We start from the raw sequence: 23,777 nt of genomic DNA, 5'->3' as shown, positions 1-23,777 counted from the left end.
CCACCAAAAAGGACAGGTGCAAACTGCCATGAACAACTAGGTCTGCAGAAAAGGTTGGCCTTCCTATATTCTCAACATAGGAAGGCCTACTCAAGCTGTAGTAAAGTTACAGCTTGAGTAGTTAAAAACTCTGATGTGAAACAAAAATAAGTAAAACAAAATAAGTATTTTGTCATTTTTCTTTTTCTTTAAATAAACAAAAAATGGCTGTACATACATGTACATACTTTTCCTTTCATTGTTTATTTTATTTCTTCTAAAGAAATAATATTTCACATTAAACATGTACATAAATTAAGCAATATTTATGTTTAATCTGTACACTGTGCATGTTAAGCAAAAGTCCAATTCCTTATTTGTGCACAGTCTTGTCCAAAAAAGCTGATTTTAAACTCTTGTTTTGCATTTATTCACATAGCAAAAAACCTCATTTGTTATATGAGTTTATAAAACAGTACAAATGAATAGATAAGCATGGAGTGGTAGAAAAATTACACATTGTTTTTGAAAAATAAAAATACTTCGAAATTGTATGGTGGTTATATCAAGCTGTGTGGATGCTTTGCATCAGCAGGACAAGGAAAGTGGTCGAACTCATTCAGTGGGTAGAACTAAATGTAGAGAAATTCTGAAAGAAACCCTGTTTGGGGCAACAGTAGACTGGGGTGTTGAACCACCCTTCAGCAAAACAGCAACCCATATGTACCTGAAAGCAAATGTCATAAGACATTGTGACTGACCATCAACTCTGACATCATTCCCCAAAGTTAATATTTTGTGGGAATGATTTTCTGTAGGAACAGAAAAGCTAATTGGAGATGGAAGGATGCATGGAGATAATACTGTAACGCAATACTGAAAGAAAACCTGCAGAAACAGACTTGGAATAAGGTTCATCTTTCAGCCTAATAAATATAAATATAATAAATATAAATCCTATGAAAAGACATCCAAGTTTTAATGGAAAGGTGAAAAAAAAAGAGTTGTTGTTGTGAATATTTTGACAAACACTGTATGTTGGAACACAATTACATAACATTTTTGGAAAAATAAAAACAGAATTGCAACATTTTAGGAGCAAACGCATCCCCACAGTATAATTCTGCTACCACAACTGCACACCACACTTTTCAGATTTATATAATAAATTAAAATAAAAAAACATTAGATAGATAGATAGATAGATAGATAGATAGATAGATAGATAGATAGATAGATAGATAGATAGATAGATAGATAGATAGATAGATAGGCAACAGTTTCCTTGTTTCGACATTTTCAAACCACGTGACCCGTGTTTACATTTTCTCTCAGCTGTTTCTTTCTTCCTTCTCTCCAGCACAGCGTCTCGCCGTTACCACTCTTATTTTCCCCAACCAAACCACTAAAGTTAGCTCAGACAAGCAGTACTTAGTCTCTGGAAGAGGCTGTCATCGTGTGAAAGTGGCTTTCACTCACCGTCGCATTGCACGGTGCACGGTGCAAGAAGTGAGTAAATGCGACACGACATTGTGAGTATTTTTGTTTTCCTTGTTGTTAAGTTCCGTGTGTTTGCGTCTTACCTGGTTTCGTTTTTCTGTTCGGCTGTAATTATGTTCAGTTAGTGATGACTTGCACAACAGAGTGGCAGCGTTTTGTGTGTGACAGGTTGTGTGTGTAACAGCAGGATAAAGAGCCGAGCTTACCTAACCTGCTTTGTCTCTGTTTTGATGATGGCGTAGTCGGGGCCCACCAGAAGCTAACCTTAGCCAGCCCCAACCACACAGCTGTTTTTCACACCTTCTGATAAATAAGATGCCAGCCTCCGAGCTAAAGATCGTATCTACCATGACACATACAGCTTTCATTTCTCGATGTGAATATCAGGCTGTTGAAACGTGGCATGGGGGCACTTTTTCTATCATGTTGACATGATAGAAGAGGCTCCGGAATTTATTTATTTATTTATTTTTTAGTTCTGTGTTGGATTTTTAACACAACTATGATCAGAAACCCACAAGGCGTAGCATTTAATTCGTTTTAACAAACCGGGTTTGTGAGTTGCAAGCAGCTAAATAATGGGGTTAATCGCACTGCAGAAAGCTGGCCAGCAACTGCGTTTCAGCTCGACAAGTGGGAACAAAAAGCTGCATGAATGCTCAGCCGCAGCACAAACTCTCTGAGCGCTTAACAGCAACTTTATTTGATGCACGACTCCCCGTGGGTTCATCATTATCAGACACGAGTGTTAATAAGGAGGAATGTTGGCTTTTAATGGTTGAAAAACATTTCATGAAAACGGTGTTGTTGTTTTGCTCCGTCGTCACACGCAATGAAGGCAGCGTGTTCGGGCCGCGGATTGGCTGTCTGTGTGGCAACGGGATCACGTGACCAGGCGCACTGTTGATTGGCTTCCTCGGGTGTCAATCGATTTAGCAACATCTGTGCACCTCACCGCGTTTAAAAAGGGGACCCCCCTTTTTAGTGGGGTTTTCTTTGCTAACGTAATAAAAATATATTTAATAATTATATGCGACAGTTAAAAGATGATGCAGTTATCCCAAAATTATGAGAACCTATCTAAAGATAAGATTTTATAGTTGAAATAAAATCTTATAACGAGGGTTCCCTATCTGATTCAAGTATGTGCTCTAGCTGAGCCTCTCCCAACATGTTATTATTCTGGTAATAAAAAATGTGATGATAAAATTAAGATTATTTCAAACCTAAATCTGCCTGGTCTGTGATTGATTTTGGGACTAACTTTAGTTAAGTCATAGAAACAAGCATCTATCAGAGGTGTGACCAAGTCACTGTGTTGCAAGTCTCAAGTAAGTCTCAAGTCTTTGTCCTCAAGTCCGAGTCAAGTCTCAAGTAAAGACAGGCAAAAGTCGAGTCAAGTCTCAAGTCAGGAACCTTTAATTTCAAGTCATTTCGAGTCGTTTTTATTTTTATTTTATAATTTGCAAATATACATAAAATTCAAATAATAGACCATTTGTTAGTTTTAAAATATGTATTTATCTCAAATGATAGAACATGTGTAGCTGAACACAAAGTATAAAAAACATTTTTAAATTGGACCACTTTATTGCCCAGTTCTGTTAAACTTGATATTCAATAAAAAAAGACGAAAATGCTGACATTTCCACAGCACAATACAAAGAACCATAACAGCAGTTTTTTCCTCTTTTCTCTGACCTGTCAAAACAATATATTGTCAATATAATTTCCCAACGTAGATGTCTTCAAATACACCAACCATCCTTAGATGATACTAGACCCGGCTCATCATCATGATGGGACAGAGAGACTCTGTTCCCTGTGTTCAGGTCCAGAATCTGCTTTCTGTTCCGGAGCCCCGCTCACTATCCACCGGCTTCCTGAGCTAACACGGTGCACATTATTTGTGGAGACATTTGAAGGACCGGATTTATGGTAAATCATCACCAATTTAACCCGGAGTACACATGCTAACACGAAGTTAGCTAAAGTCAACTATCTTACAGCAAAAGAAAAGTGCCACCTACCGATCTTTGTGAAGCTTCAAATGCCGGACAAAGTTGGACGTCGTGGCATCTCCATCCGATATTCTCTTCTTGCATGTTTTACAAGTTGCAGTTCGTTTTTTAGTCGAAAGTTCATAACCTACGTAGCCAAAAGAAATTACTCGCGGAAGCATATTCGAGCGGTTATTTCGTATTTCGTTCCCTGAGCTCTGCAGCTTTGCCGCGTTTTTTTAAACGTCCAAATCCTGTTAATTTGATTGGTTGTGCTGCAGCTACGTACACATACATACATAAGGAGAGAGGAAATCCATAGTGACGGTCTGCGCATATTGATACGGAATGAGTGAAATTAATTAATGACGCCACTTTATAAATAATGTGTTTTAAATTTTAAGACTGAGTAAAAAATATCAAGTCTTTTCAAGTAAACAGCTTCAAGTCGAGTCAAGTCCCAAGTCAATGGCATGAAAGTCAAAGTCAAGTCCGAGTCTTTGAGCATTTTTTCAAGTCAAGTCTCAAGTCGTGATTTTAACGACTCGAGTCTGACTCGAGTCCAAGTCATGTGACTCGAGTCCCCACCTCTGGCATCTATCCTGTAAGTACTTGCGTACTGCCACCTTAATAATTCAAGATTAAGCCCAATTTACGCAAACACTGTCAAAGTTTTATTGAAGTAACTAATTTCAAAACAGCTAAAAATGGCCACATAGCAAATAAAGGAATGTTTTAGGACTGGAAAGGGCAGAAAATAACAGATACAGACAAAACATGTAAAACTGTAGAATTTAAATGGGGCATACATACTTTTGACCTTGCAAGTTTATATTGTGTTGTCTGCCATAATTGTTAGAATAATGTAATTCTGTTGAACATTTTTTAGTGTCTGTACCTTGTACTACAGAGTCTGGTGTGTGCTGATTGTGACAGGAAAAGCAGTGGTTGAGGAAAGTCCCTCGGTCAAGTTAACTGCTTTTACAGGTTTCGCAAACTTGTAAAGTAAAGTTGGAGAGGTGGGCAAACTACTTCTATGCAAGTTGGTACACTTAAAAATAAATGTTGACTGATTAAATGAACATGTTTTATTTTGACATCACACTTGCGCTGAGATCTATTACTGTATGTTTATGCACAATACATAGAGTAAATTAACTAAATATGATTGTAGCTTATATATTTAAAGATTAATGACTTTGCATAAGTTTGTTAGAATGGTACCTAATCTATTTTTTTATGTAACATTTATGTAAAGAAACAGAGTGAAGGGTATTACTTAAATTAATTTTGAATACACATTTGAATTGTTATTGATATCTTGGGCAGGAAAAAAAGTTGTTCTTGAAACAAATAGCAGTGTTTATCAACCACAGAGCACTGAAAGGATTTAGTCTGAAGATGGTGCTAAAGCTAAAGTCATTATGGTAAACATTTAATAGATTCTCATGTGTAGCTCTGGAAATGAAGGCAACAACACGCAGGCTGCCTGAAATACAAGCAGCAAAGTCCCCTTCAAAAGGCTGTTTTGTTGTTATTGATATTCGACATAGATCCTAAACAATCTGTAGACTGTGTAATAACTGAGTTGCACAATTAAATTGATATTTTGTTACATACATATTGCTTTTACCATATAGACTCCCCAGACTCACTGGCTGCACAGGGAAGGTTGAAAAGCCAGCCTGCTTGACACTCCATCTGGTTGGAACCATAAATTTGCTACATGTAGAATATAGGAAGGTTGATTATGCTTAAAACATTTGTCCTCCTTTTGACCCTGCAGGGCATGTCCAATTCTCACAATCTGAGAGCTTTTAAATCTTCAAGACGTGTTAGTTTTCTGAAATGAATATTAAGTATTAGGGTAAAGGTTAAGGCCTAAGAGTGTTAATCTCAAGATTATTGCAGTACTGCATAAAAACCATTGTGATTTATTTTAGCGGATTGTGATTAGTTTTGCGTACTTAACATGGTTTGGATTGTTAGGGTTTGATTTACAGTGTCTTGATGTGAAATGAAACATCTGTCTTGTGTGGGGAAATTTGATCTAGTGGGTGAAAAACTAAAGCACACAAACAGCAGAATGCAGAACTGCTAACTCTGCTTTTCATTCTTCTAAATTAATAATATGGCCTACATTGGTTTAACATCTATAATAGTTTAACATCTATATGATATGACTGTAATTTTAAAGCTTTTGAAGTTTTGTCAAATTCGCTTATGATATTTGCATTCATTAACCATTGAAAAATATAGTTGCAAAACATTTAGCAACGATTGTAACCTGAGCCCTTTATAATCTAAAGTACAAACAAGCCAACAACCCCTGACAAAAATATACAGAAGACATATTCTTGGTGGTTATTTGAGCAGTTGTTTTAGTTTGTGGCACAGTAATAAAAGAAACCGTGTGTAATCATGTACTTAATTAAACTCTGGTTTTTAAAGACTGCTTGAAGTCCTTGAGGCATGACCTTTGTTCATTATTGTAACTTTGCCATTCAATTTTCTTGTTAATTCCCTTTTCACCTGAATTGAGATTACAACTACACTGGAGTTCAGCTGCCTTTCCTGAAGATAAAACAGGTTTTTTGTCCTCCACACTTTGATATCCTCTGTCATACCTAAGTTCTTGCTTGATTGGACTAGCTCCAAACCAACTGAAAGGTCTCATATTTTTTGTGAATCAGCCAAGTTTAACTACTCATTATGGTCTGCAAACTTCTTTTAACTGCACATTTATGTTCAGAACTAGACTTGTGCAGGTATTGGTTATGGAAAGGCAAATTGCAGAATGATCTTTCCCAAATTTGATCCCACAGTGTTTGTTTTGTTCAATAGATCTAAAATTTTTACAAAGCTAGAATATTTTGTCAGCAAATAAAATTTCCGTGAGATGTACCTTTTGAGTTTTATACTACAGAAATAAAACTGACTATTGATTTGATAAAAGTAATGATTTCAAGCGGTTTGCCCGGGTGTGTACATTTTGTACTATGTTTTGTAATGTGTAAAATCTAAATTTGTTTTTATAGTATATGCAGAGATAAACTGATCTCATAAAATTAAAATTTAAATTACAGGCATAAATTATTTTAACAAAATGTTTGCCTTTCTACTAACTTGTCACATTTACAATTTACATAGTTCTAGCTGTACAAATTGTTTTCCCTCATTCTTTTAAAAAGCAGCTTCTCACAGAGTTTAATGTTAAAGCTGCTGTTTTACCAGGCTGTTCATTCTTCTGGCTTATATGATGGGAGAAGATTATTTTAAAAGCTGACCTTCGTATTAATGGACCGTGTGAAACAAAACTGTAACCAGAGTGCTAAAATGTTTAATTAGAATTTGCACCTTTATGATTATGTCAATAAACCTCAACTTAATAGGCAACAGATTTTTTTTTATATGCTTGCAAAATAAAGTCTATGACTACTCTCGTAAGTAATGTACCTTACAAGAATATTCATAGCTTTTGAACTTTTATTCATTTTACTGTTTACATTTTTCACATTAGAGCCACAAAGTTGAGTGTATTTCATTTGGATTTTTGTTATAAACCCAGTACTGTATTATAATCACATACAGTAATTATAAAGAATTCTATGGACTCTCAGGGGGCCCAAGTGTTGATAGGTGTCCAGTATGTGTGGCTGAACAATATTAGGAAATCATGTTTGTTAAGTATTGCAATTCTGATTTTAGTTGTGGTAAATTGACTTTCTTCTTGACTCCTCACCATGTTGCTTCCAAATTTCTCTGTGACCTTTTAGCATCTTATCCTCTGCCACCTTTGTTATATGTAGGCTTCTTTTTAGTTGGACTCCATCCAACAGGCTGAAAATATTACTTGAATGCAAAGTGTTAATTCCTGACACTCAACCTTTTACAGCCAGAAATTCTAAACATTCATTTGCAATATTACTTATTTCCCATGACATTCATCTGGATTAAATATTGTGAAGCCATAGTTTGGAGTTGTGCCATGCACTTTCTAGTTTAAGATTGTGCCTGATGCTTATAGGTTACAGCTTCATAATCTAACCCTTAATCACAACATTATTCTTGACTTGTCTGCTGTATTACTTGGACTTTATGACATCCACTATGTTCTATGACATATCTCTTCTGAAGTGAGTCGGTTGCAAAGGATTTTATTTAATTGCGAGGCTTGGCAAATATATTTGCACAGCACATTAAGCAATTCAGCGATTCAAAGTACTTTGCATGACGAAAATACAAAAAAGATGTGGAGTGAAACAAAGTTGAACTATAGACAAAAATTAATGATTTTTCTGTTATGTTTATGTTTGTGTTATGAATATAATACAAAGGCAACTCTAAACAAATTGGGTTTTAAAAGGAGCTCAGTGTTTCTGCAGTTTTTCAGTTTTCTGGTAGTTTATTCCATATAAGTGCTGCGTCTCCATGTTTGTTTCATATTTTAGGGATGGAGAGTAGACCTGAGCCATAAGACCCGTGTAATAGATTGCATTCCACACTTTTCAAATCCTTAGAAAATTAAATGCCATTTTTCTTCTACTTCCCAGTTATGCACCACTTTGTGTTGGTTCATCGTAGGGAATTCTTGTTTTGAAAAAAAGTCAATTGATGTGTATGTTTGTAAACTGCTGTACATACTAGAGGGATCACAGATTGTAAGCTAGACATTGTTAAATATATCTTCAGACATAAATTACAAATTTGTCTTGAAGGAGAAAGCAAGGGTGAGTTGTGTAAGATTATTATAAGCACAATACAGTAAGCTATATTATTCTGGGATTAATTTCTGCCATATCATTTATATTGAAAAAAGTGTGTTGGTTGTCATACCCAGAGGATATGCATATAATTTATTTTCTTATAAGCATAGCCTTATCAATTTCACTTTACACTTAATAAGGAAACACTCTGTCTGGCAGTGTGCTTCCAGTGTGCTGTCCAGACAGGCCTGTGGTATTAGGTTTCTGCAGGCGAGCCGCTAACTGACGATCAGTTACATGTTTCTTCGTTCTGCAAAGATTCTGGGTCACATGAGCCAAGCATGACCTCAGATGGTGTTCGAAGTGTCCCAGTACACAACTATGACATCAGCTGTGTTTCTGTAAGCAAAGTTGTTTTGTGCTTCTAAACTGGCGGAGCTGTTTTAACAAATGTTTTTCTGTACTTCCTAATTTGTGCAAAGGTGTTGATAATGCAACACATTCAACGTTTCAACAAGCCTGTGGATTATCAGAGGTAGGACTACAATATCACTCCAAAGCATTTTTGCTGGAATACCTCTCATGACCCAATTTCTGGTATTTTTTTTCAATGCCTGCAGAGGAAAAATTGGATGAAAAATGTTCTGCTGTGGGTCCAACAATGGGGAAGAGAATCAATGATTCTTTTTGCCTGTGAGAAGGAGCCAAAGGAAAATTACCTTACTGGGCCTCACACTACAAAGTCACCTCTGATTTTAATCTTTATTAGCTGAGTCAGATGTGAAGATGCTGAGGAGGCAGAGAAGGAATTCAAATCTTGTCTCTCTGAGCTGCATTACAAGCTATAAATGTTCGTTTTGAAAAAAAAAAAGGCCAGGTCTGTAAGAATTGTTTTGCTTACATGTCTTGAGATATTTAAGTTTTCAACATATCTTTTCTTTTCTTATTTATGAATTTGTGAACTTTCATGGTGTTCATTAAAGGGTCAAAAGCTCGAGAGACCATACAAGGCATTAAAAGTAGCAAATCTGAGTATGAAAAAAAAACCCAAATGTTCACAAAATGTTACCAATCTGAAGCCATCCATGTCAACTCTGAGTCTTTCTGCAGACATTATCTGCCCTGAGCAAAACCAGAACCAGTGTTTTTCACTCCTGAATATCTGGCAGGTTGCATCAAATAAAAGCACAGCTTGACTGAAAGTGAGAAATACCCCGCACACTTTCCACTTTAGGCAGTATTTCTGAATGTTAATAAAAATGGCTTTCATTTCCTGGCTCCAAGCTGCATTTTGATTGCTGTTTTTTTTAAAAAGAAATTGAATTATAAATTGAGTAAATTAATAAACTGGAGAAGATAAGAACAATTCAGCTCCCTCTAAGGCTCTATGGTTTTAGATTTCTGATGAAATACCAGCGTGAGATCTTATGTTTATAAAAGAGGTGAAAACATTTCTTTGCCAAAAATTTTCTAGTTGCAATTTTAAAATGCATCACATTTTGGTTCATTGATTAGTTTGCACACACATTGGTACACAGCTTCACTTGCAAGTTTTATTATTTATTTCAATTGCTATTTTTTAGGACAAATTAAATTAAAATATATCAACAGCATCGTCAGAAAGTAGTGAAACCAGCAGATTGTTTTACAGGAAAAGAACAAATAACTTCTGGAAACCTAAACTTTTCCCTCAAAAATTCCAAGAGCCCAGCACTGAGTCTGTTTTGAGCACAGTCATCGATTAAGTCCTCACAATCTAGCTTTTTGGTCAGCTGTCTTTCAATGGACAAAATGGAAATATACAGTAACAGTAAAAAAAAGTATTTTTCTGAAACTATCTTCGGAGAGAAAATCTACAAAAATCTTGGATGTTGAATTCTTGTTTAGAAAAATTATTAGTTTTTTGTTCCATAATCACTCCTCCATGCAAATAACATTAATTAAATAAATCATAAAACACCTAATTAATTGGCAAATCATGGCAAGGGTGAATGCTTACAAACTTCTGATCTGAACTACACAGAGAATATTGTTCTTTAGATACACCACAAATTCAGTGGCATATGAATTTGTTAATGTTATTTTTTAACAGCAGATATTTTGCCTTGTGACTGGTAGATGTGCAGAGGTTATAAATTGCATTGATGATGGCTTTGTTTCAATCTTGTAAGCCACATCAGCAGGTCAGCATGTATTATGGAGTGGCTCTTGAAGCCAAATTGAGTGAAAACCTCATCAAAGTTAGTAATTGCAGTTGTGCTCTTCCTGCTGCGACATGTGAAGATCATGGGGGGGGCATGGAAAATTCATCAGCCATCTTCTTTCAATTGTTAATTTTTCATCATCAGACAGTCTTGGCTGTGCATTAATCCATCCCCAATAAGCCTTTCCAATCTGCATCTTACTAGTTAACCCAAGAAGACATTATGTTTTTTCTGGAGGGATTTTGAAATAACACAGTGCTGATGTTTTCTTTTTTTCTTCTTAGCTCTCTTGCTGCTCAGACATGAGCCCCATCTGAAGTGACACTTGACGACTTGCGTTGGCAGGACCCCCTCAGCCAGCGTAGATATCCATGCCGCTGTGAGGAGGACTCACTCAACCTGTGTACAAGTTCAGCCCTTCCGTGTCTCTTCACTTTTCGCCATGGGGGGAGCTGTGAGCGCCGGGGAGGACAACGATGACCTCATCGACAACCTAAAGGAGGCTCAGTACATCCGCACAGAGAAGGTCGAGCAGGCCTTCCGAGCCATAGACCGAGGCGACTACTATCTGGACGGTTATCGGGACAGTGCCTACAAAGACTTGGCATGGAAGCATGGAAACATTCACCTGTCTGCTCCCTGTATATACTCTGAAGTAATGGAGGCCCTCAAACTGCAGCCAGGCCTTTCCTTCCTTAATCTGGGCAGCGGAACCGGTTACCTGAGCACAATGGTTGGGCTCATCATAGGTATTTATGTAATTTATGTATTTATGTAATTCTATTTCAAGTGATTGCTTAATATGTGGGATTCTCAGATCTTTTAAGATAAGATAAGATTTATGTGTCATTGCCATCAACAGATTGCAACGAGATTGAGATTTGCTCGACTCGAGTTAAGATGCAGGTTATGTGTATATACATAATATACAAAGATAAAGAAATAAATAGTACAAAATGAGAAATAAATAGACATCAGAAGATGGTTGCAGCGCCTGGAGGTGTCGCAACAGAATTTAAATTTTTAACAAAGTGGTGTCAAGAGCAGAAGTTCTTATGCCTTTGAATTTAGTGCCATGGTTGCCATCGGGTAAAAACCGTTTTTTAGTTGATTTGTCCTGGTTTTTTATTGCTCTGTTTTTTATTGCTTAGCGGATCAGAAGATCATGAAAGAGTTCATTTATTTCAGTAGTTAATTTCAAAATGGAGAGCTTCAATATTATATAGATTAGTTACACACAATGTTTATTTCTGTAATAATGATAATTAGTTCAGGTTAATGAAAACATTTCTCTCAAAATCTAATATTTTATGGAAACAATAAAAAGTGTTGTTTTTTTATGTTTTGATCTACACAATCATAGGGAAAACTGCTGACTCACTAGGGCACTGAAGACAAGTTGATTGAAATTTAGTTTAAAGTTGCTGGAGAACCATTGTGAAGTTTTCACAGTCAGAGTTTATTTCTGGAACCTTGAGATCTGTTATTGTTGGTCCAGCAAAGATGATTTCATTCTCCAGTGACACTTGGCATATGTCTATACTTCCAAAAGTAATGCCTGGTTTATTGACCGTAACATCACTGTGCTTGATGGACCTGCAGTGCAAACTCTTCAGATTTAAACACTCTACAGAGTGTTGTCAAAAGGAAGAGGAGAGACACCAGACCCAGCATAAAGGAAGAGCGGAAGGCCTCTATTAAAGCATCCTGAGCTGCATTAGCCACACTGTATTTATGTTGTAATTCATGCATAAGGAGTTCTAGGTATCGTGTGTGTATATACTGTACAGCACAAGAACATACATTTCAGCAGTGTGGTATTTCTGCATTAAACCAACATTTTTGTTGGTGGTGTGTCATTTTATCATTTTCTGAAAAACTGAAACTACTGATTAATTTACTGAAATAAAATAATATTTTATGATATTACACTTTATTAAGATTCCCCTGTGTACAATCTAGCTAATTCGGTTGTTTGAAATCTTAACTTGTTGTCCAAATGGAGACGATAAAACATTTCAAGATTGAAGACCACAAATTATTAACTGCTTTGTTTTTCTTCTCAATAAGGGACCTTGTTGAAATGAAAAGCCCATAGTATTTGAAAACCAAGTGTCCGAGTGTATTTGAGATTAAAGCATTGTTTCTGTGTTTATTTTCCCCCTTTTGTTTCTGCTTCAGGCCCCTATGGTGTGAACCATGGAGTTGAGCTCCACAAGGATGTGGTCGAGTACGCCAGACAGAAACTTGATGAATTCATTAAGAATAGTGACAGTTTTGATAAGTGAGTAAATGCCATCAGAGTATTCCTATTTTGTTAACAGTCTTTGTTGTCAGATGCAAACTGTGAAAGAGTCGGGTTTTTTATTTATTTATTTTTTCCCTTACTGTAATCTCTCCTGAATCTCTGACGGTTGCCTAGCAAACAGTTTCAGCCAAGAAGCTGCCCAGAACAAAACCACCCACGTAAATACTCTTAAAACAGATCACGCTCAATGTGGACAAATTAAACACAAATGAATGTTAATAAATGGCTGTAGTTCAGAAGATGGAGAGGTTGTTTCTCAGCTGGAGGGCTGCTGGTGTGCTTTACAATCAGAAGGTTGCAGCTGGTTCGATAGCCAATTTTGCCAGCTGAAGTCAAAATGAAAACCACTTAACTGCTCAAACTGTTTCTCATTTGGTAGGTGTGTTTGATACAAGTGTCTAACTGCGGCTATTCAGTGAAATTTCTTATTGTGAGGCTTAGTTATTTGGCATTATTCAAGTGCAAACAGTGATTTTGTGAAATAGTTTAACCTCTGCCAAATTTGCACAACAAAACAGCAGGGTACGTTTGAGCACAATAGAGTACCTTTCCACCATATGAATGCATACTGTTATAAAGTGAGTTGTTAATTTTATTTTTAAAATGATTAATAACTTGTTTTTTTTCTGAGTGGTAAAGATCTACCAGCTGCTGTAAACTGATGCTTCAATTTTAATCAGTGAATCTACTTCTGGGTTTAGTTGCACACCTTATGAATCATCTTTAGTATATATTTATTTGCTCCTTGTACATGTGGAACTTTAACACAGAAATTGGTCTTTTAACAGTTTTACACAAACAAATAGATCCACAGTTACTCAACACACTTGTGGCCTTGATGTCTGTCATTTTAAAAGGAGCTGCACGTGTCACCATTTCACAAAATAATTGTGCAATAACAAACTTGTCTTTAAATGGTCCACATGTGATTATTTTAGCCAGGGATATCTGCAGTGTTTCTGCCTGTAAAATGACTTTGAGCGTATAATTCTCTTTTATTTTATGTTTTTAACGAGCCCACTGGTTTATAAGCATTACATGGACATACGATATTCATACTCTGTGAACTGCTTTCTTACTCTTTGTCATGTAGCAGTCACAAATTTTACAAACAAGACATAGATGCCTGCCTAAAAAGGGAGCTCACGCAAAAAAAGCATTAATCAGGCAAGCAGGCCAGAGAAATATGGTAACTCTGGAACAACTGCAGAGGTTTACAACTCTGGTTGGAGAACTTATCTGAAACTAGAGCTTCACAATGTATTGAATCACAGTTGTCATCGCGGTTTCGACATGTATAATGTCAGAGGCGTAAAGGAGTGCCTGGTTGCAATTTCGCATAAGGCTATAATATTTCAAGTATCACACATTTACACTCTGCATATCAGTATAATATTTGGCCAGTTGGAAAGATGTTTATCGGCTGATGTAAATTTTAGTGACCAAAGACTCATAGAGAGAAATGGGACTATTGTGATCATGCAAGGAAAAATAAGAGAAGTAAGTGAGGGAAAAGTTGGGTGAATTGTGTGAATTTCTAAAATTTTATTATTTTTTTGTTAATGAATTACAAGCACATAAGAGAAAGTTGTTTGTGCCAGATGTGTTTTCACTGATAATGCCTTGTGCTAAGACATATGTGCTACTTTAGTGTTCTAAATGTAGGAATATCTGCAAGATTTATATTGCTGTAAAGTTTGTGGTTCTTTATTTGGTCATAAATGTCAATTACTGTTCTTTGTGTGATGGTTTATAATATCCCTGAGTTTCTTTTTATTAGACATTTTTATCGACATATCAAATCTCACTGTTTCTTCCCTCAGTTTTGTTTTTGCCTCTTTAGTGCCTGTTGCACAAAAGATAATGAACACGCACTGTGAAGTCCCTAGACGATGCCGGCTCTATTTGCAAATGGGCTTTGTCTGAATTTCAAGGGCCTTTGTCCATTACAACTCTATTACTGCTGATTCAGACATTTGCATTCTCACTCATGAATTGTTTAGAAAACTTCAGGGCTGCAGTGGATAGGTGAAAACACTTATGCAGCCTTGCTTATTTCTGTCGCTATTTACAAATGCGGCAGTGAAACTGACTGAATGATAAACATGTTTTCCCTGACTGTATTTGATATGTTGGTTATTTTTCACAGGTTTGAATTCTGTGAACCTGCCTTCGTGGTGGGGAATTGCCTTGAAATCTCAACAGACAGCCATCAATATGATCGCATTTATTGTGGTGCTGGAGTGCAGAAGGACCATGAAAATTACATGAAAGTACTGCTCAAAATTGGAGGCATACTGGTGATGCCTATAGAGGATCAGGTAAGTGCTGCAAGCAATGACACTGATACAGAGTTGACACACACACCAATTGCTATTTGAAATTCAAAACATAAGGGAAAACAAGGTAAAATAGCTATGACCTGCACGACTCATTACGCAACTTTCTCATGCATTATTGAGACACAACTGCCCCTGGATTTCAACAGCTGTGCTCAGAGCACACGGCGCTGCAAAAATAACATTTTATTTAAAATAGAAGTTGTACTCATGTTGACACACTGTAGGGCATAAGAAAGTACACAGGATGTTTTGATATTTGTGTGGTATGGAACCTTTGGGACCACAAAGAGACTCAAGTAAAGCAAAACTTAATTTTGACTCTGGTAGATTTTATTACCCGAGGTTGTAGTTTTGTTTAGTCTAGCTCTCTGGGTTGTGCAATATACATCCAAGAAGACTGAACCAGTTTCTCAGCTAGTTATCACAATAAGATGTTTTATAACTTGGTCATTAAAAAATACTTTGATTTTAAACAAATTATTGCACCATAGTTAAGGTATTAAAATGTAAAAAAATATCAGCTAGACAGTCTATACAGTGCTTTGAAGAGGTCTTCTGGGATGCATCAAGACGAGAAGGCAGTTGTTGGTACCATTCCCTCTTTTTCCATGGCGTGCTGGAACCCCTACAGCTGCAAGCAAAAGAATCTCACCAAGCAGCCAGTAGAACAATCCACACTTTCCACACCAATAAAGCAAAACAAACAACCAATCAAACATTACATTAAGGCTACTGCACCTAGATCGGTTTACACTTTATGCTCATCATATAAAAAAAAAAAAATACAAACTTCATGAATGTGTCTGCATGGTTCCCTGTGATGACATGTTAAAGTTCTGTTTGGTGCCAAATTGCCAGATTGTTAGGAAAGATGTGATTGAAATGGCCAGGAAAATGGGGCCTTGTGTGTGTTCACATTGAAATTAGCCTTTTCAGATTTACCATGAACCAGCTATGTTTGAAAAGTCTTGGAGATCCTGAAGAAACTTAATCTGCTTTAAATGTTAAGAAAAAACTTTTGGTATTTTGTTAAGTGAAGTCAATTTAAAGTTGGCCCATTGTTCAATTTCCGAATGTTTAATGTAAAGTTTGGGGAACAGAAAAGATTCTTGAGGCTCAGAGAAGGAGATTGTATTTTCCATGGGCTGTGCTCAGTAATGCAGGCAAAAGTTTCAGAAAATGTGTTCCGATTGAGTGTTCTTTGAGAGATGCACAATTTACACTGAGTGGACAGTTATGAATAATGATTCAGTAGTTTATCAATCCATAAATTGCCAGGAATATCAACACAATGAAATTAATTTATGATTCAACAAGCTAGCACACTACAGAAAATTAAGGTTTTATATATTTTGTTGCTTTATGAAGTGTTGTGCTATACACATTTATCCTTTGCATCCACCAAAGATTGTTATGGATTCCTGTCAGCGGGTGGATAAAGATCCATCCTAGTGAATTTGGTGCAGCTTAGATCAAAACTGTGGAATTTAGAGCCAAACCTATGGCCAAAATAAGCTCAAAATCGGAACTTCAATTCAAAATGGCAGATTTCCAGTTTGACTTGCACTATGACATTAATTGTATTTTTTGTGCATCTTGGGGAGCTCTATAAGTGTACCAAATTTCATGTCTCTACGATGAAGTAAGGTCATAGCAGAGGGTATTTTGAAAGCTGCTAGGCGGTGCTGTTGAGCCGTTTCTCATGCAATTTTTGCGACTATCTTAAAATACGTAAATTTCACACATCCTGTATGTGTCCACCAAGTTTGGTGAGTTTTTGAATATGATAAAGCCTATTCATTTGCGCCAAGAAAAAAATAAGAATTAGTACAATTGCAATAGGCCTTCTCAGCGTTTAGCTGCTCGGGCCTAATTAGAAATTACAATATATTAAGGTTTTAAAATAACATTTTGTATGCTGTTAACATTTCTTAGGAATTAAAATCAGGAATAACTACAATAAACTTGGAAAACTGCTATCTGTATTTGCTTTGTATTCCTAAATAACCAAGACCCACTGATCACTGAGGGAATGACATATATAACAAACTACAGATCTTTGTAGGATCTGAACAGCTGAAAAATGAACAGTCTGTGCCTGTGGTAATGCAAATCTTTTTAAGAACACATTGTTCTTTGTTCAGTCTTTTATCATCACCAAGCTGACATATTTTCTCCCCTCCTTCTTGTCTGGGGCTCTTTCTTTTTAAATTGTTCTTCAAAATGGACAAATGTGAAACCTTCAAAGGACAGGGAGGAGAAGAAGTGTGCAGATCTTTGGAAGAAAACTAAAACACTGTAGGAAAGTCATCACAGGCTGGTATATTGCTGCTGGAATAACCAATATCTGCAGTTGCCTCTTCTCATTTTGTCTTTTGTCAGGATGAGGAATCACTTCTGTGGATTTCATTATGAGCAGATTTTTTTTTTGGCTAAGTACATATATGAAACACTTCTGAATCCCCATAAAGCATCTGTCATTTTAGCTGAAGCCCTGATTCAGTAATGGTAAAAGACATCTACAGTATGATGTGTTTATACAGAGAAAAATGTGAATTATTAAATGAAGACCTTGTTTCGTACGCTTACACTTTGTTTTATGAAACCCTCATATCTACTAAGTGTCCTTTAGCAATGAACGGATGGACTTTGACATCTGGCCTCAAGGTGTCAACTCTAATAGCTGATAGAAGATGTGTTGTTCCATTAGTGGCACAGCTGGTAGCTGGAGCTAAGGAGGTAGAGCTTGTGAATGTCAACAACTAGATTGAATTTGTACAAAGGAAGGAATGTGATGTCGTGTACAGCCCCTCCGTAGGTCAGTAAGTCCTATTCACTACAGCTGCAGCTATGAAGTAAACACTTAACTTGCTACTGACAAAAATAACTCCATTTCTCAATCTAGGTTAATAGTTTCTGAAGAACTGTCACCCTGCAGAAGGTTATTTGATATTAAAGGTCTGAGCTGTCATATATCTGTCTCATCCGGAGAGCCATTTCTGACATATCAATCTAACATTAAATGACAACATTAGTGATGTGATTGGCCAGCTATTAATAAGCTAAAACCTCTGCAGAGCGATGCAACAGTTTTCTTATTAATACTAATTGATTCTGTTTTAGAATTTTGTTTTAATTTCTAGCACCTTGAAGAACGAAAACATTTTAAACCTTTCATTTATGTTGTATGTATATTAATGAAGATAAAGCAGATGTGCCAGGAAGCTCATAAGCATATTTTAGATTTGTTCACTTTGCAGAATACATTTGTGCATTAACAGCTGTAACATACCACAAGGAGTAAAAATTTAAATGCATAATATTTTACTGCATTAACATAATATTGCTTTGTTATTTTTCTGAAATCCCATGTCATTGTTACAAAATCACCAGTGCCACAATTACTTGTTCCTCCAAAGATTCCTACAAAAAGTAGCGTAGCTGAAACATTTTTGATGTATCTCTTGTTTTTAATTTGATCACAGAGTCCAGATATGTTTCATTTTAAGCTATATTCCTGTTTGTCTGCCATATAAAAATAATGCCCAAAGAATAATATATCTTAGACACACATCAAAATGTATAAGACTAGAAGACATGTGGCAAACATCCGATTGTGATAATAATAATGTTCATAATCCTTTGTAGTTTTATTTTTGAATCTGCTTGGAGAACCTTCTTTTTTCTTTTGTTCATACTTATTTTATACAGACACAACTCTGTATTTCCTCTGTTTTCTTGAGTATATTTTGAACAGGTGACTGTAACATTAAATTTCCCCCTGAGATTGATGAAGCATTCCAAGAAGTTGGGAAATAGTAACCAAAATAACATTGTCTGAGTTAATATGTAATATAAGAACAGTAATCAAAGTTTTTAACCGCTGTAATTGCGACAGCTAAGGCTGGACGTTGATCCAATTTTATCTCAACACAACACACAGTGTGGAGGTTGGTGTGGGATGTCCACCATTGTTAAACCTCTGCACTGCTCACTGTAGAGGACTGCGACAAAAAGCTGCCAAGTCTGCAGAAGAACGACTGGGCACCATCTACATGCCAGTCTGTTATTTGGGTGACAGAAAAAGCATTTTCTGTCCTACCATCATAAACATAAATGGGTAAAATTTTACAAACACTATTAGAACTTCATCATCTCAGCAACTTCAGCGTCTGTGTGAAGCTCCAACCACAGTCTTATATTCCTAGATAAGACTATGACTTCTTTGCTACACACTGTGGAAAAGCATCCACCATTGTTAAGAATGGTGGAGGTCTTATATTACTGTGAGCTGGTTTTTACCTTCTGTTTAACCTTATTAGAGTGTGTAAATTCTTTGAAATACCAGGATATTTTTAATAAAAAGCTGGTGGCCTGGTAAAAAAACAGGTTGCCATTAGGTTATCCAGCTTAATGATAGTCCAAATCAGAAATAGTTCACAAGAAATACAGACAAGAAGGTCAGGTTTCAGTTGTCTGAAGTAGCAGCAAATATTCAAGGTTATGTTCCTGATGACATGCAGAATGCAACTTACACACATGCAGTGGCTTTCAATAGCAATTAAAAATGTCCAGGAAGAATAAATTCCTAACATTTTCCAGATATAATATAACATTTAAGACTCAGTTTAGTAACAAAGAAATATGTTAGTGGGTAAAATTACAACAAATCTACGACCACTTGACCACATGCATCGTCTTTATAACAATACTTTTGTAACTTTTGCAAATTTCTGCATTCAGTCTGACTATTTGCACACTCTATCTGGTGAAACTTTCCTCAATATATCATATGTGTTTGTATGGTGTAGGAGTGAATTGTCCTATCTAATTCTAGATCATAATTTTGGCATAATTTAGCAGGGTTTTTTTTTTCCAACAATAATTACATTTTTTGTGTGTATATGCAGCTGACCCAGATAACCAGAACTGGTCAGAGCACGTGGGATAGCAGGAACATCTTGGCGGTGTCCTTTGCCCCCTTGGTCCAGCAGAGCCGAGGAGAAGGAGAGAAGCCTGACACTGTCCAGCTGCGTGAGTTTCACTGCCTTGACAAAAAAAAAAAACTTGCCTTGAAGTGGAAACTGGCTGTATTTTTTTTTTTTAGGCACAGTGCATTGAAATTGATTGGAAGCGATGAGTCTTAGAGCAGCGTGATACCATACTTGTTTTGTCTTATGAGATGTGCTTGCAGCTGCATCATGAAGCCACTTTACTCTTCTCTTGAAACACCGCAGCTCAGTTTCCTGTCGCATTCTTACTTGTTTATGCTGACCTAGTTGAGAAAGTGTGGTGGTAGTAGTAGCAGTGGTTGTAGTGTGAAATATTCGTTCTTTTTTGTGGCACATTGTCCTGAAGCACTGTGTCATCCCTCTCTGTCCTCAGCCCCAGTGACCGTCCGCAGCCTACAGGACCTATCACGCATTTACATTCGCCGCACTCTCCGAAACCTGACGAATCAGGACAGTCAGGGGAAGGGCACGGTTCAGAGGGTTCCCCACAAGCGCAAAAGGAGGCGCTGTCGACGGCGACGCATCAACACCTACGTTTTTGTGGGCAATCAGCTCATACCCCAAATGGTGGAGAGTGAAGAGGAGGAACACGCTGAGGAGGAACAGAAGGAGGCGGCGGCAGAGGAGGAGGAGGAAAGAGACATTGGTGACATTGAAATCATCAAGCAAGTGAATGAGCTGAGAGAACAAATACTGGCTCTGCCTCTGCCGGAGTCACTGAAAGCGTACTTGCTGTATTACAGAGAGAAATGACTGATCTACTCGATGTCCATCCTTAATGAGTGCTCTGCCTGCTGAAATCCTGTTTTCTTCACCCTTTTTTCAGTTCAATGTAGCATTATTATCACTTAATCTCAAAGGCAACACTGTATTGGAACAAGATGACATAATGTCAGATAATAATGTTTTGATTTTCATGGGTGTTCGTTTCTCTTGACATTTTCGTTTTTGATCTGTACATAAAAATATGTAAAAAGTATTCTAAATGGACATTCAGTTTCAGGAAACGGTTTTGAGATACAGATTTTATCAAATCAGGATGTCTGCCGATATATGCAGATAAAAACTCTTTAAATGACAAAAAAAAATTTCTGTTCTTATGGTTTTGTTAAAATATGATCATGAAATGAAAACTTCACTGCACCTTTTGTAGAAGCTTTAACCTGCTGTCACTATACGGGGATTTAATTATACAGAAATGTGCTGAATTGCAAATAAGGCCACATCTGATCCCATTTTTCAACTAAAGATTAAGAACTTCTTGCATATTCTTGAATGGAGGGAGAAATAATTGTCTTGATGCATTTTATACCTTCCTGCTAACAAAAAAAAATAGATCACTGAAAAGATGAAATTGGTTCATATATATATTTTCTACAGGGCACATTTTAATGTGAAGTTTTCTAAAGCATGCTTACATTCTTGTGGGTTCTCACTGCGAAAAGCTGACATGTTATTTGATGCAATGTAAGTTCTCTACTCTCTTGTCTTTTCTCAAGGATGCATTTAAATAATATATCAGAGGTTTAGCATGGTAAGGAAATGAGCTACAGATGTTTATGGACAGTTTCAGAAAGGAAGATGTTTAATCAATATTGATTATATTATATATATCTCAGGTGTTTCAAGGCACCGTTTCACATGTTCTGACTGATCGCTGGAGGTGATGTCCCAAGTGATCAAGTTTAGGAATATGTCTTTTAAAAATTTTTAAAAAATCATAGGAATTTAAAGGGCATTTATCATAATTTATTTTTTCCCCTTTTCAATTATGCTAAGGATTGTAGCTCTGAATAATTATATTAAATTCTATGACTAAATATGAAAATAAATTACACAAAAAAGCAAAACGTACACAAAAAACAGCAAGCATCATGCAGCACAGAATGCAGCCACAAGTTTGATTGATCTCGTGTTTGTAAAACTACCTTTAACAAAATAAAATAATTCTATAATTAAGAATGTTGGCAGCAGTTAGTTTAAAAAAAAGAATTAATTCTGCTCCACTTCTGACCAGCATTGTTACTCTTATACTCTCTTCCTTCCAGCAAACTAGCTTATTTTATATTGGTGAGCCATGCAGTGAATGTGCAAGTCTGCCTTTTCTTCACACAAGTAGTCTGGGTTTTACTTGTGATGGTTTTAGCGCACTATAGTGATGTAGCTGTTGAAATGTTATACTGAGGATGTCTGTCATGTTAACTCTAGAAAACCACCAGCATTTAGTTTTCACATGCCATTTTAACCATAAAAAGTCACGTCAAGCTAATGTTACCCAGGTAGTGAATGGAGAGGAAGTTAAAATAGTAATGCACAATCACATTGCGGCTGCAGTTTGGCTCAGAAACTGGATGAACATCCTGAAGAATTGTTTGGAGACAACATTTTTGTTTTGTACACTTACAAAGTAAAGAGTGTTTTAAAAAAAAACAGTTCTCACTTGAAAACGTCTCTCTCAGCTACTTCTTAATAGTCTGGCTGTTCACTGCCTGCTCAAGCTGCATTATTACCCATAGATGAACTTTGTAGCAAAAGTGCTCAATTCATCTTTTTGTTGTGCTACCAATCGGTGGTTAGATATTCAACCTATTCCCATTAAAATGTTGGAATTTTTATGCAGGAAGCATTTCATGTTTACTGTACCACTATACTTGATCAGGCACTGCAGATGCAGGTGATGTGCCGTCATCCTTATAATGTACTCACTTCCGGTTTTACAGAGACATAGCTACAAAAAAATGCTTTATAAATACGGGTTAGTTTTGGAAAACAATGTAAAAGTTGATTAGGATTCATTTTTGTCTCATGCTGTTGATAGCTATTTTTCTTCCTTGTTTTGTTTGCTCTATGATATTTGCCCTTTAAAATGATTATTTGGTTCCATGGCCTTGAGGCAAATTTAATTCTGTACAGTGCTGATGTTTTTTTTTTCCCCTTAATTTTTATGTTCTTAATCAAAAACAATGCAAAATCACAATTGTTCAAGATTTTGATGCCTTTTGTATCCTGGACTACAGTTATGTCCAACAAAGCACCTTAATCTGCAGTCCTCAAGTAAAGAAAATATAAAAAAAGGTACTACTCTTGGCTATAATTGGGGACTGGACTCATTGTAATGTAAATTCACCTTTAATTACAAGGCACCCCAAGTACTTCTCTAATAGCGGTGGCTTTTAAGTGCCAATGTACCCCTGCATCATGTTAGGATTTCTGTGAGCTTCCTGGCACAGTAAATTATCTAAACAAAGGTGTTTTTGTACAAAAAAGAAAAAACATTCCACATTGAAAAACAGAACGGCGCCAGCTGGACATTTATAGGTTTTCCTTATGCTTCACTGTCACACAGTTGGACAGTCTCTTCATCTTTCTTTGAATGAACCTTTCGTATTCAAAAAAACTAAGTTGAATGTTGTTGATATGAATTTTCTTCAATATAAAAGTGATATAAGCAGTATATATTGTTCTCATAAGATTTTTTTTTTCCATCTAGTTTAATTTGCAGTTGACTTGTCGTAGAACACCCCCGATTGCTGTACTGTATCTTCACACTGGGAACTCCACTGCTGTCTGCTACGTAGAAAATATTAGCTCTCAATTTTAGTCTGATGTACTGAAAAATATTTTTGTTTTGAAAATGAGCTTGATTACATCTCTTGTAGATCTTTTTGTGCTTGGGGAGGCGATTTCTATTTTCAGTAAGTTTATTTTAATTTGCTTAGTTTTTAA

At 36.3% G+C, this 23,777-nt stretch overlaps 1 protein-coding gene across 2 annotated transcripts; it reads left to right on the top strand.

Annotated features, from left to right (window-relative positions):
* The first annotated feature begins 1,282 nt into the window (after window positions 1-1,282).
* Window positions 1,283-22,859, top strand: pcmtd1 (protein-L-isoaspartate (D-aspartate) O-methyltransferase domain containing 1). Of its 2 annotated transcripts, none has more exons than XM_023334813.1 (6): window positions 1,283-1,488; window positions 10,674-11,138; window positions 12,571-12,673; window positions 14,847-15,018; window positions 19,950-20,073; window positions 20,425-22,859. In XM_023334813.1, the coding sequence occupies exons 2-6, from the start codon at window positions 10,832-10,834 to the stop codon at window positions 20,802-20,804; spliced, it is 1,086 nt and encodes a 361-aa protein (XP_023190581.1). In that variant the 5' UTR covers window positions 1,283-1,488; window positions 10,674-10,831; the 3' UTR covers window positions 20,805-22,859. The 2 variants fall into 2 exon arrangements, with proteins under 2 accessions (XP_023190581.1, XP_005807638.1); XM_005807581.2 differs by having other exon boundaries at window positions 1,283-1,511.
* The last annotated feature ends 918 nt before the right edge of the window (window positions 22,860-23,777 follow it).

The sequence above is a fragment of the Xiphophorus maculatus genome, chromosome 6 (genome assembly GCF_002775205.1).
Source record: "Xiphophorus maculatus strain JP 163 A chromosome 6, X_maculatus-5.0-male, whole genome shotgun sequence".
In the NCBI taxonomy this organism is placed as follows: domain Eukaryota; kingdom Metazoa; phylum Chordata; class Actinopteri; order Cyprinodontiformes; family Poeciliidae; genus Xiphophorus; species Xiphophorus maculatus.
This window is presented reverse-complemented; position numbering and strand designations above follow the sequence as displayed.